Source organism: Leucopleurus acutus (assembly GCF_964270905.1).
Source record: "Leucopleurus acutus genome assembly, chromosome: 10".
NCBI classification, from domain to species: domain Eukaryota; kingdom Metazoa; phylum Chordata; class Mammalia; order Artiodactyla; family Delphinidae; genus Leucopleurus; species Leucopleurus acutus.
The window spans coordinates 36,045,553-36,059,965 of record NC_139153.1 but is presented as its reverse complement, the minus strand read 5'-3'; the positions used below and the strand labels follow the sequence as shown (position 1 = coordinate 36,059,965).

The 14,413-nt window shown below is 43.2% G+C and overlaps 1 protein-coding gene and 1 pseudogene across 4 annotated transcripts in view; both read right to left on the bottom strand.

Annotated features, from left to right (window-relative positions):
- DCP1A (decapping mRNA 1A) overlaps positions 1–14,413 on the bottom strand; it is a 60,833-nt gene that overhangs the window by 4,150 nt on the left and 42,270 nt on the right. For all 3 annotated transcript variants that reach the window (XM_082849130.1, XM_082849128.1, XM_082849129.1), the window contains exons 7-9: positions 4,385–5,134; positions 2,375–2,440; positions 228–446 (exon numbers count right to left, since the gene is read on the bottom strand). In XM_082849130.1, the coding sequence (XP_082705256.1) occupies positions 228–446; positions 2,375–2,440; positions 4,385–5,134 (1,035 nt within the window). The remainder of the gene's footprint in view (positions 1–227; positions 447–2,374; positions 2,441–4,384; positions 5,135–14,413) is intronic.
- Positions 7,324–8,169, bottom strand: LOC309968038 (ferritin light chain-like; annotated as a pseudogene). The gene has a single exon. The product of its transcript is annotated as a ferritin light chain-like (transcript).

Here is a 14,413-nt window from a genome sequence, read left to right as displayed (position 1 = left end):
TTTTCTAAGAAGTCATACAATTTTTTTATTTTATTTTATTTTTTTTAACATCTTTATTGGGGTATAATTGCTTTACAATGGTGTGTTAGTTTCTGCTTTATAACAAAGTGAATCAGTCATACATAAACATATGTTCCCATATGTCTTCCCTCTTGCGTCTCCCTCCCTCCCACCCTCCCTTATTTTTAAAGAATGAAATTCAAAGATGAAATTGATACCCTACATACCTTAATTAGATGTATTAATGTATCCTGGAGCTGAGACTTGCTGAGGATAATGGAAGGCTTTCTCTGATTTTCTGATGTTCCAACAGTGAGAGGAGAAGGGGAGCTTGCTTTCCTCTCAAGGTCTGAGGACCTTGTAACTGTCTGCTGGAAAACACTTGGGGACAGCAGGACTGAGGACACTGCCGAAGTTGTTGCAGGAACCAGTGGGGGGCCTGCCACCTGCAGGGGAACAACGGTCATTTTGCACCGAAGTGTGGAAGTCAGCAGCCACGTTGAGTAGTGGACGCCTGATAACAAGCATAAGCAGCAGGAGACTGGAGCCCAGAGTCCAGTGCTAACTGTTTGGGGTTCAGATAAACATTCAGGAGCAGCATCTGGGCATTTTACATCTGGTTAGGAAGCTTGTTAGCTGAAGGATAAAGAGTCCATTTATATGATAAGGATGCTCTAGAGTTGTTATGAGAAGCCAGGCCCGATCATCACAGAAGGGGGACCTGATAAATAACAGCAGGGTATGTACAGTAAGAATAGTCCTGTGATAAATCAAACATGTAAAGTTTTTCCATGAGGGGCACAGAAATGACTGGAAGAGGGCGTGAATGAACTTCCTGAGGTGATGGAAATGTTACATACCTTGGCTGGGTCATTACCCAAGGGATATACATATGTTAAAACTCAATTAAAAAATCTGCATTTTATTATATGTAAGTTTTATTTCAATAAAAAGAGAATTTAAAAAAACCCAGTTATATGAAGCATTAGTTTCTTTCTTTTTAAAAATATTTATTTATTTGGCTGTACTGGGTCTTAGTTGGGACATGCGGGATCTTTTAGTTGTGGCATGTGGGATCTAGTTTCCTGACCAGGGATCAAACCTGGGCCCCCCTGCATTGGGAGTGTGCAGTCTTAGCCACTGGACCACCAGGGAAACCCTGAGCCTTAGTTTCTTTGGTGGTGTTCAACGTATTTATTATATCATTACAGGTATCAAAGATAAATATATATATTTTTTGTGGTACGCGGGCCCCTCACTGTTGCGGCCTCTCCCGTTGCGGAGCACAGGCTCCGGATGCGCAGGCTCAGCGGCCATGGCTCACGGGCCCAGCCGCTCCGCGGCATGTGGGGTCTTCCCGGACCGGGGCGCGAACCCGTGTCCCCTGCAACGGCAGGCGGACTCTCAACCACTGCGCCACCAGGGAAGCCCCCAAAGATACATTTTAAAAACATAAATCTAATATCTAACTCCTTTCATTTAGATGTACTTCTGGGCTAATAACGGCTAACCATCAGAATACACAAAAGAGTAATAATTAGTATTTTAAATAACTCTCACATTTTGATGCAATCAACAGCTATATATTTTTTTCCTCCTATCTGTCACCCTCCTCATTTACAAATAGCCAAGAGCTAGCCATAGTTTTGAGAATGTGGTTTCTGGGTTCTGAGCCATTTGGTTTGTTTTTTTGGTGCAACACCAGGCTGAGAGCTCCCGCCGATCACCATGCAGCAGGACAAGCTACAGAAAAGACCCGTTAACAAGACCAGTCAGAAGCTGGCTATACTTTAAATTCTGAGACTTGAGGAGCGGTGTAAAGGCTCAAAGGCAAAAGGAATGTAAAAGTTTAAGAACTGAAAAAAATAAGTGTGCATGTCAAGGCTGGTAGGTAATGGAGGATGAGGGCAACTTTTAAAAAATGAGGCAGGGGAGACACAGCAAGATCCAGAGCACACAGCCCTGGGAGGCTTTGTCGTCAGAGCAACGGGAAGCCAATGAGAGCATCGTAGTGATGCTGCCCTCTGTTTACTGAGACACCACAGCTCTTCCAGGGCAAAGACAATCTCCTACTCATAGGGACCAGGCTGACTTGCTCTCAGCAGTCACCCATTCACAAACACTGAGTGAGTGCCCCTGTTGTGGCCCACCCTGCCCTCCCATACACACAGTCAGGGAAGACATCACTGCAGACAGATGCCTTGAGGCCTACAAAGGCCACAGCAATGAACTCTGCCTAGGGGAGCAGGAGGGGGCGTCTAAGATGGGCCTAGGCTTGAAAGCCAAAACTTTTCACTCAAGTGACAATGTTTTACTTCACACTCAGCAGAAGAACTTAAACATACTGTGCTCTTCAGAAAAAGGGAATCCTTACCGGGATGGCACTGGATAACATCATAGGCTGGGCAAAAACTTCAGGATCCTGGTTTTGCTGCATAGACTGCAACGTTTAAAAAGAAAAGATGAACAGATGTAGCAAGTTTCAATTAAGATTTCTTAGTTACTGTGGAAAAATCTAGGTTAGCAGCAGTAAGGAATAGTTCAGACATGATCTGGTTCCTAGACTCCTGAGGGGAGAGGCTGACCAGAACTTGTGACAATGCAGAATGAGAGCTCTGGGACAGTACCCGACCCCCTTCAGTTCCACCCAAGGACAGGGGTGCGTGCAAAGCCTTGAAAGTGTCTCTAAGGAAAAAGCTGAAACCTGTGTCTCTTATAAGAGCTGGGACAGCCCAAGCCTATTTTTGCTGTTGAGGCTGTAGAGATGCAAGATCCTGGCAGTGTGATACTTCCTGATAAGGTGATTTAAACTTGGACAGGTGGCACTAAATAGTCTTCATACAGAGTCACAATTCCACATGTTAAATTTTATCCCCATTCCTGTGCAGAGCAAATACATTGGAACTCAATAAAGCCCAAGGTCCTAAAATTCAATACTGCCACATAAATGAAAATGTACATGTTTGTAAGCTTCCTTTGCAAGGAGGCATGCTGGAGAGCAGGGTGCCATCCCAGAAGGCAAAATCTGGAGCGGGTGGCATCCCCAACCACTGCTGGTTGTACTTCCAGAACAACAGGAACAGTGGCAACAGACACACTGCAGGGGTGTGATACCTAACTGTTAAACAGAACATTTTCTCTCCTCCTTATACTGCAGACAGAAACGGCAAAAAATGACAATTTAATGATGTAACCGGGACACTAGGTTTCCTCTTTTTCTGTACAGAATTTCAATGGAATGGAAAAATACTCCATTAACTAAGAAATAATATTCAATTATTATGATGGGCTCTTCTATCTAATATTATTTGGTAAAATGTTAAGAGTTGGGGATTATAATTATTAAAGGGCATGAGACTAAAACCCTGAAAGGTTCTACTCCCTTTCAGTTCTCTGATCTTGCACAAGTCACTTCCAACTCTGACCTGACTTCCTCATTTGTAAACTCACCGACCTTATAAATTGAGGGACAAGCCTCTTCTTCACCCCCACACCCACTTCACCACTAAGTCCCACTGACCCTACTTCTTAACAAATCCACGGGTCCACACTCCCCAGTGCAGGCCCCCACCAGCTCAAGCCTGGGTGACTGCCCCAGCCTCCTTCCTGATGGGTCATTCTACTTCCATCTTCTCCTTTCCCGGCACGCCACCCTTGGCTCAAAGCACTTAAAAGACTCCCCAGGGCCCTTAGAACAAACCTCTAACTCCTTGACACAATTTACAAAGTTTTGCTCATCACCAAATACCTGCTCCCCTACATTTCTTTCCATGTAGATCCAGCCACAGTGCAAGTTCAGCAAATGCCCTCTCATGTCCAGGCCTCTGTATGTGCTATTTTCCTTGCTTCCACATACTCTTCCTACCTCTAGAATAGGACTGGCTAACTTCTACTGAGTCTTCAGATCTCAGCTGAACATCAGTTTCCTGAGGAAGCTTTATTTGACCCCAGACCTCCAAATCTGGGATGGTCTGATGGCAGCCCTAACGCTCCTGGCACAAGGCAGGCACTCAGTGAGAGTACTGAGGGAGCCAGGGATGGAACAAAGATTGGGATAATCTGGATCTGTGGTCCCGAGTCAAATAAGAACTTCTGGAACTGTTAGGCAAAAATAAACAAAAAGCCCTAAAATGTACACCCGGGAAGGAAAATACAAACACTGTTTCTTAGCTTTTATCAGTTGAAATAACTTTGGGAAGTGAATTGAGTTACAACACCAGTTACCAATGGTCTGGCTGATCACTGCAGGGCTTCTCTCTCCTTTCTTCTAGCTCCTGACACACTCAACAGCTGTCTCTTTAAACAACTGTCTCCTGTCAATTAAAATCCAGGTCTTTGCAGTTTCATCCCACCCAGTTACAGCCACCCACCCTCCTGCCGGTACCTGAAGGGGAGCAAGCACCATGTTGCTCAGGGAGGCGGAGGCTCTCGCTGCTGCTGTCTTCGTGGGAGGCTCTATGAAGCTCTCAGGCGTGGCCAGCTGGCCAGCTGCTGCAGAAAAGCTGGGTGCCACTGCACCTTTCCCAAGTGACTGTGTCTGTATTTGGTCATGCTGTGGGGTCAACCTGAGTTTCTGGAGAAGATCAACGCTTGGGAGGGATGTACCGGCTGTGTTTGTCACACTCAGCGGGGCCCTGAATGGGCTCTGGCTGGCAGTCAGACTGGTGTGGCTCAGCTCAGGGACTGGCTGACTCAGAAGTGGAGACCTCTGTCTAGGTGTGGTCTTCACTGCTTGCATCATGGTGGTGTTTCGGGGTAGGCTTGGGGGAGCCTGTCCAGTAGAAGCTTCTGCTGGTAGAGTAGGACTAAGCACAGGGTGCAACGGGATCGTATAGCTTGGGGCCTGCTTTTCGCTGGACTGTGTGATGGAGGCAGGAGTGATTAGCACCGGGGTGGTGACTTCAGGCTGGACTGAGTGGTGGGCAGCAGGATGGACACCCAGGTTTTCCGACTGAGGGGTCCCTCCTGGCTCAAAGGAAAATGGTAGGAACGAGCTGGGCTCTTTCTGGGAGGCATCTCCTGGCAGCTTCTCCACTTCTTCTGAATCCAGACCAAAAACTGTTGGCTGTTCCTTTGGCAAAGAGGTTCCAAATAATTCTTCCACTGTCAGATGTTTGTGTCCAGACGGAGCAGACTGAAAAACAAATCAAACCATCCAATGAAAGAAATCTCTTGCAAACCAGCGCATCTAAACTTCCTTTCCATCAACCAAAACAGTTTGCAGAAGCAAGGTTGGGTGGAGTCTGAAAATAGGAAATGGAACAAACTGAAGATGTTCTCAGGATTAAGGCCTAGGTACATCTATCTGGTCTCCCCAAGGTGGTGGACAGAAATCTGCATTAATAGTAAAATTCCAATTTTCCGGACTCTAGGTGGTAGCTTAGAATTCACCTTTTTTTTGTTGGCAAACAGATATAAGGTGAAGGGGCAATTACTTTACTTCAAAGTTAATTGTGCCTAATCGCCCTATGTCAGTCACACATGGTAGGGAAATTACACTCAAGAGGACAGAGGGACCAAATGCTGATCAAGCAATCATACCTTTATTTTCATGACTTTTGACTAAAAGGTAGGCACTGCACCTTGAGGACTAGGCCTCAAATACCAGAAAATAAAATTAACTATTAAAGAAAATTAAAGTATAGCTGATACAACATTATATTAGTTACAGGTGTACAACATAGTGATTCAATATTTTTATAGATCGTACTTCATTTAAAGTTATTATAAAATATTGGTTATGTCCTCTGTGCTGTACAATATATCCTTATATCTTATTTATTTTATACATAGTAGTTGGTACCTCTTAATCCCCTACCGCGATCTTGCCTCTCCCAATTTAACCATTTTTTAAATAGCTAGCCATTCCTCCTTCCTACTCCCGAATCACAGAATCCTTAAGAAAAAGCGAAGCATTTAAGCCTGAACACGTTACATTTACATATAGTCTAGTGATCTGGTTTACTGACGCCACTGCAACGACTCAAAGGAGAAATACTCGTGCCTCCCACTTGTGAGCTTTCCTGCCCCTTCCCTTCAAGGAGTATTGCTGAATTCATTTAACCTTTATTTGCTGAGTATGCACGGGGTGGCAGGTCCTGCTCTGACCTGGGCCCAAAGGACATACCAGGAAGTAATGACAAAGAGTCCTACCCTAACAGAGCTTACATTCTCATGGGAGACAAAGTACTCTGAGAACACAAGCAGCCTCAACTTACGGTTTTATCCCTAAAGTGTATGGACTTCTTAGTTGTTTACATATATGTTTACATGAAAAAAAAATTCACTGAAAACACATGATTTTCAGGGCCCCAGAAAGTCTATAAAGGCCTTAAAGTACACTGCATCTGAAATACAATGATAACACTATGGTATGATCCCATTTCTACAGGAAAACAAGCTCAGTTTTCCCCCAATGTTTGCTGCGTCCATTTGACAAATAATTAATGGTGTTAACCAGGTGCCAGGGGCATTGGGCTGTGAAGGGTGGGGAGAAGAAGAGAGAGGGAGCTTCTGGGCAGCAGGCTCTTAAGGGAAGGGGGTTAGGGATCCCCTCTGTTGAGAGACAACAGGGAAGGGAGGACTGAGGATGCAGGGGAGCTTACACATAAGGGACAGAAAAAGTTTCGGGGTCGCCGCTGTGCACTTTCTCCCTGGTGTCAGGGCAGAAGCACCTGCTGGGTGAGAGAGAGGTGGCCGGGAGAGCATAGGTGGTGCAGAATAGCTGTTGTGGAGGAAGAGGCAGAAGCCTCCTCAAGTTGTAAAAAATCACAACTTCGTACCAAACCATTCATTATATCTTAGAAAATAGTCAATGAAGAGAATTCTATTAACATTAAAGCTAACATAATGTATCTTGGCAAGTTAATGTGACGAGAGGCTTTGTTTAGGTGAAGGAACTCTCACGTGGCACATTCAGGCCCCCGCTAACAATGCTGTAGCGAGACTAGTAAGACTGTCTTGTCACAACACTTTCTAGCACTTCAAGGGATTTTCCAGATTCACAGTCTCACTCCAAATACTAGGCAGCACTAACACCTCATCATAAACTGTGGATGTGAAGAACTGCAAAAGACTTTATATGGTTTAATATCCTTACATTTTTACTTCTGGAAAACTGCAGAGCTTAGGGTCTGAAATAACAAGTACCTAGGTTCAAGTCCCAGCTGTTAACTCGTAAAATTACAGCATTTCTATGTAGTGCGCTCATTTGAAAACTGAGGGCAACTGTGGCTAATTGCCTCACAGAGCTGTTGTAAAAATTAAGTTCTCGATATGATGTCTGGTGCCCAACAAGCATTCAATAATTGGGAGTTGGCTATTATCATCATTATATGAACCCAGATACAGTCTTTTTTTTTTTTTTTTTTTTTTGCTGCAAAAAGCTTTATTGTTTCCATTTGGTCCAAGGCTTGGGAGATGGGTCCAGGGTGGTTAAAAAGCTGCCTAGTGGCTGCAGAGAGGGGCTTCAGGCAGAAGCCCTGACACCAGAGGGGCTCCTCAGAGGCCGCTGGGCTCTGGAGGCTCTTAATCATGCTTGAGGGTGAGACTTTCGAAGAGATACTCGCCCAGCCCAGCCTGGGGACCAAACAGCTTGCGGAGGTTGGTCAGGCGGTGACTCATCTTCTTCATGAGTTTCACCTCCTTATCTAGGAAGTGGCTCTCCAGGAAGTCACAGAGGTGGGGGTCTGGGCGGGCAGAACCCAGGGCATGCAGATCCAAAAGGCCTGGTTCAGGTTCTTCTCCACGAGAATGGCAGCTTCCAAAGTGTCCTGGGTTTGTAGCCCACTCATCTTGAGATGGCTTCTGCATGTCCTCGAAGAGGGCATGGCTGCCACACTGGTTTTGCATTTTCAAGAGACGCTGGGCGCCCTTGCACTTCTTCCCCACCAATTCACAGAAAAAGTGGCCCATGTCCTCCAGAGCCACGTTGTCGTGGTTGAAATAGAAGCCCGGAGAGGAGGTAGGTGTAGGAGGCCCGCAGATGCATGCTGACCAGGCAGCTGATGGCAGCCTCCACCTTGGTGGAATAATTCTGACGAATCTGGGAGCTCAGCATTGATCGGTAATGAGGAGTTATGCTCAAAAAATGGTGTTAGCTGGTCCTGGTGGCCAAGGATAGCTGAGTGGCTGATTCTGAAGGTTGAGACTGGAAAAAAGGTTGGAGGGTGGTCGGAGGCTGGAGCAAGAGGCGTCCCTGGGTCTCTTCCGTCCAAACACTGTTGAAGCAAGAGACAGATCTGCGGGACTGGTGAGCACATTGCCCCACATATACTCTTAACAGCAATTATGATAAATCTGTGTGTGGCTATGTTTTAAAGAATATCAAATAATATGTGGGGATATTAAAAATCTATTAAATCCTTTTAGAATATCATCCCCTATAATGCAAAATAATAACAAAACCACTTGATGGGATACGGAGGCTGTGCCATTATAAATCACCCCATTGTTCCCTGAGGCAAGGAGTCATTAAAGACACAGCTGTTTGTTTAGAATTCACTGGTAATGTTTCAAATCCATTCAAAGTAATCTGAAATAGACAATGAATTCTGATATGGGACAGATGTCTCTTTCTCTCTGTCCAGGCCACATAACTGTAGTTGAATGCATAGGTTCCAAGCCCAGGCTGAACACTGTGATCTACTCACTTTTGGATCTCTGGCATCATAAATGTCTGCTGATGAGCAGAGAGACAATTCCTTCCCCCTTCCCATTTCTAAAAGTTATGGTAAAACATACATAACAAAAGTTACCAATTTAACCATATTTAACCATATTTATACCTAAGTGTAAAATTCAGTGGCATTCAGAATATTCACAATGCTGTCGATTTACACAAGTTTTTCATCAACCCTAATAGAAACTCTGTACCCATTAAACAACTCCCTATCTTCTCTCCCGGTCACCCCCAATGCCCCACCCACAGACCCCGGTAATCTCTGTTCTACTTTCTGTATCTATAAATTTGCCTACTCTACCTACCTTGTTTAAGTGTAATCATACAATATTTGTCATTTTGTGACTGACTTAATTTCACCTAGCATGTTTTCAAGGTTCATCCATGTTGTAGCAGGTATCAGAATTTCATTCCTTTTTATTTTTTATTTTTATTATTATTTTTTTGGCTGTGCCTCATGGCTTGCGGGATCTTAGTTCCCTAACCAGCGATCAAACCTGTGCCCTCTGCACTGGAAGCGCAGAATCCTAACCACTGGACCACCAGGGTATTCCCAGAATATCATTCCTTTTAAAGGCTGAATAACACTCCATTGTATGTATATACCACATTTTGTTTATCCATTCATCTGATGATTGACAATTTGTTTCCACCTCTTGGCTGTTATGAATAATGCTTCATAGAACATTAGTGTAAAAGTGTCTGTTTTAGTCCTTGTTTTCAATTCTGAGGAACAGAACTGCTGCATCATATGGCAATTCCACATTTTAACTTTTTGAGGAACCGCCAAACTGTTCTCCAGGGCTGCTGTACCATTTTACATTACCATAACTCTTGTTGGCCTTTTGTGTATGTTATTTGGAGAAGTTTCTATTCAGCCCTTTGCCCATTTAAAAAATTGATTTATTTATTTACTATTTTTTGGCTGCACCATGCAGCATGCAGGATCTTAGTTCCCAGACCAGGGACTGAACCCATGCCCACTGCAGTGGAAGCTCGGAGTCTTAACCACTGGACTGCCAGGGAAGTTACCCCTTTGCCCATTTTTGAGTTGGGTTAATTCCTTTTTTACATATCATGTTTAGAACAAAATGGTGAAGACTGCTTGGCAAAAGAAGTGCTGGAAAATGACACTAATTCTTATTCATTAATGCAAATTATGTAGTTTTTTTTTTTGCCACGCCACACGGCATGCAGGATCTTAGTACCCCAACCAGGGATTGAACCTCCCCTGCAGTGGAAGCGCGGAGTCCTGACCACTGGACTGCCAGGGAATTCCCAATTACGTAGATCTTAACCACCATATTCTTTTATATATATGTGTGTGTGTATATGTATATATATATATATATATATATATATATATATATAAACACGCACAAACCAACATTTAGACATACTTACATTAAAAAACACAGACCACATTGGGACTATCTTGCAGAAACTTAAGAGTCTTTTCCAGGGAAGAATACTATTTTATGTTATAATGAAAGGAGCAATCAAACAATAGGACATGGAGACACCTCACCATGAAATACACCTTAGGCTTCATAAATGACACGATCCAGGTAGCAATTTTTACCTATCTAGTGGAACACAAATCAACTTTTGAACAACTAACATTACCCACATTTACATGTGAAATGTTTCTACACTTACACTTAAAAACTGGTATCTCTAGGGACTTTCCTGGTGGTCCAGTGGTTAAGAACCTGCCTTCCGATGCAGAGGACATGGGTTTGATCCCTGGTTAGGGAACTAAGATCCCACATGCTGCAGGGCAACTTAGCCCGCGGGCCGCAACTGAGTCTGCACGCCGCAAGGAAAGATGCCGCATGCCACAGCTAAGACCCGACAGAGCCAAATAAATAAATAAATATTAAAAAAAAAAAATTACCTTCCAAGATGATTAGAATGGTGAATGTCTTATGGGGTTTGATGATAATGTTTATTTCAGTATAGAAAAACAGGGCTTACTTTGAAGTATAAATATTTACTGTATAAATATGTACTAATAAATATTAATAAATATTTACTGAATTAATACATACATCTAAGACTGTTGAAAAAAACTGGTATTTTTTTTAAAAGTCTCTCTAAATCCTCCATTAAAAAAATATATACATATTTATTTTCTTTCTTTCTTTCTTTTGGCTGCGTTAGGTCTTAGTTGCTGCACACAGAATCTTTGTTGAGGCATGCGAGATCTTTCGTTGCAGCACGTGGGCTTCCCTCTAGTTGTGGTGTGCAGGCTGCAGAGCATGTGGGCTCTGTAGTTGTGGCGCGAGGGCGGGCTCTAGCGTTGGGGCACGAGAGCTTGGTGGTTGTGGCACACGGGCTTGGTTGCCCCACAAATCTTAGTTGGAATCTTAGTTCCCTGACCAGGGATCGAACCTAAGTCCCCTGCATTGGAAAGTGGATTCTTTACCACTGGACCACCAGGGAAGTCCCCCAAACTGGTATTTCTAATGGTATGAAATCTACTTTATATTAAAAAATGGGACTTCCCCAGTGGTCCAGTGGGTAAGACTCTACACTCCCAATGCAGAGTGCCCGGGTCTGATCCCTGGTCGGGGAACTAAATCCTGCATGCATGCTGCAACTAAGAGTTTGAACGCCGCAACAAAGGAGTCTGCATGCTGCAACTAAAAGATCCCGCATGCCTCAATGAAGATCCTTCGTGCCGCAAGTAAGACCTGGCACAGCCTAAATAAATATAAATAAGTAAATAAGTAAATAAATAATGAAACCATATGGTAGAATGCTGAACTCTGACGGCAAAAGCAGCAGAAAGTTTCCAATTTCTCCATGCTGCCTCCCTGCAGCTTCTGCCAGGCCAGAGACAGATTCTCACACTTTCTCTGGAATAGGGTGTGTGGTAAAGCTTTAGGGTTTCAGAGGTATCTCACATGAGGCAGAATAAATGAGGTTACGAGGGCAATAAGAGTTATCATAGACAGAACGCTCATTACACATGAGGCCCTGTGCTACACACTTTACACGCATTACTCTATTAATCGGTGAGGGCAGTACTATTATTATTGCCATTTTATAGATGATGACCAAGTACAACAACAGAACCAGACTCCAACCTAGTTCTAACAAGACAGTCCATATTCTTAACCATTATGCCACCATCCTGAGATGTCCATCAAGCAGATGATAGGTTACCTACTCAACTGAATGGTGATATGATCCTCTGGGGAACAGAGGTGCAGCTAAGACTTGAATAAATAAGAGGTGGATACAAGTCAAAAGGTACCAACTTTTGGAACTATGTAACTGGCTGAATCAGTCGCAAGAGGCTGAGTAGGCAGAGCATGCGTCTCCACACAAACTCCCCAAAGCTTTATAGTCTCTGAGTTGGACAGGACCCTCTCTACGCTTCTCTGCCTCTGACAAGAAAAACTGGCTGCATTCCTCTAGTAGCTGGGCTTATTTATTCATGGATTCATCTTCCATCATCCATAGAAAAGGTGAAATTTTATTCTTTACTCATCTTTAAAGACTGGATTCTGAGTTCTGTAATGCCTCACTTAAATCAAGTTTTAGTCTGACCATGCGCCCGGGAAATGGAATTCAATGAGTGACACCATGTATGGTACTCAAAAAAAATTCTAATAAACTGTATCAGGGGACTTCCCTGGTGGTCCAGTGGCTAAGACTCCGAGCTCCCTATGCAGGGCGCCCGGGTTCGATCCCTGGTCAGGGAACTAGATGCTACATGCCGCAACTAAACATCTCGCTTGCCACAACTAAACGATCACACGGGCTGCAACGAAGATCCTGCATGCTGCAGTGAAGATCCCGCGTGCCACAATGAAGACCTGGCACAGCCAAATAAATAAATAAATATTAAAAAACCCCTAAGAAACAAAACAACAACAAAACTGTATCAGGTTTTCCATTGTTCCTTCCTCACCCCATAGCTCTTGCTGTTTAGAGAACTTCGTATTTCTGTTTGGATTTATTGTGTCCATGTCAGATTTCCTACCTGATAGTGCCCTGAGCACACTAGAAGATACGATTATTGTTAACCACAGGAACCAAAAAAACAATACAAAACAAACTAGAGAAATAGTCCCAAGGGAATTTTAATAAGTAAATTATGAAACTGAAATAAAATATACTACTAGTAAGGCTTGACAGCATTACTTGCTCCTCAGCACTAGATGGCAGTGTTACTAAACCAACATACAATCTGCATGCAGGGCCGATTATGGATTTTAGCTAATTTTAGACATGGCTCTGACAATATCCAGATCTCAATATTTTACAAAATGCTGTCACTTTGGCTATAAAATGGAGTTTCTGGGGGTCCATTTCTGCATTTGGATCTCACAGTAAGTCTGTGAGTTAGGCACTGCCAAGAATCCTTAATCCCATGATTCAGAAGGAAAGGGGAAGTGACTGGCCCACTGGCTGATAAACCAGACCAGAAGGAATCTGCTCCTTCCCTTGCTGCCTCTCTTAACATATATTTTTTAAAAATTGAGTTTTATATAGCACTGCTTTTTTCTTTGATTTTTTAAAAACACAGCATTGCTTCTAATATATGTTTGACCTTTAGGATCCTAAGTCCAAATACAGTAAAAATGGAGCAAAGGAATGTGGTATACAAAATGTGGTTTAAATTAATTACCATCTACATACCTAAAAACTTTATAGATACATTGCTGATGGGAATGTAAAATGGTACAGCCTCTCTGGAAAACAGTATGGCAGGGCAGTTTCCTATTAAACTAAAACATGCAATTACCAAATTACCCAACATTTGCACTCTTGGGCATTTATCCCAGAGTAAAGGGAATTTATGTACAAAAACCGATATACAAATGTTCATGGAAACTTTATTCATAATAGTCCCAAACTGAAAACAACTCAGATGTCCTTTAACAGGTTAATGGTTAAAAATGTTAATTCCACTCAGCAACGACAGGGAACTATTGATATACATAACAATTTCAATGAATCTCCAGGAGTTATGCTGAGTGAAGAAACATAATCCCCAAAGGTTATATATGATTCCATTTATAGAAAATTCTTGAAATGACAACATTACAGACCTGGAGACAGATTAGTCACTGCCAGGGGTTAGGGATGCCAGAAGAAGGCTGGGAGGGTGTGACATATAAGTTTGTGCGATAACAAAAGGGAAACACAGAGGATTCTTGTGGTGATGGAAGTTTCTGTATCTTGACTGTGGTGGAAGACATACAAAGCTCTACATGAGATAAAATTGCATAGAACTCAATAAACACATGCACATACACACAAATGAATATGAATAAAACTGAGGAAATGTGAACAAGATGGGTATATTGTATCAATATTCTGGTTGTGATATTGTACTGTATTTTACAACCTGTTATCAATGGAGTAAATGGATAAAGGGGACATGGATCTTTCTGTATTATTTCTTACAACTGCATATTAATCTATAATTATCTCAAAATAAAAAGTTTAATTAAAAAACTATGGTTTTCTGGGACTTCCCTGGTGGTCCAGTGGTTAAGACTCTGTGTTCCCAATGCAGGGGGCCGAGGTTTGATCCCTGGTCAGGGAAGATCCCACATGCCATGGAGCAACAAAGCCCATGTGCCACAAATACTGAGCCTGCTCTCTAGAGCCTGTGAGCCACAACTACTGAAGCTTGTGCGCCTAGAGCCCGTGCCCTGCAACAAGAGGAGCCCCCGCAATGAGAAGCCCGTGCACCGCACTGAAGAGTAGCCC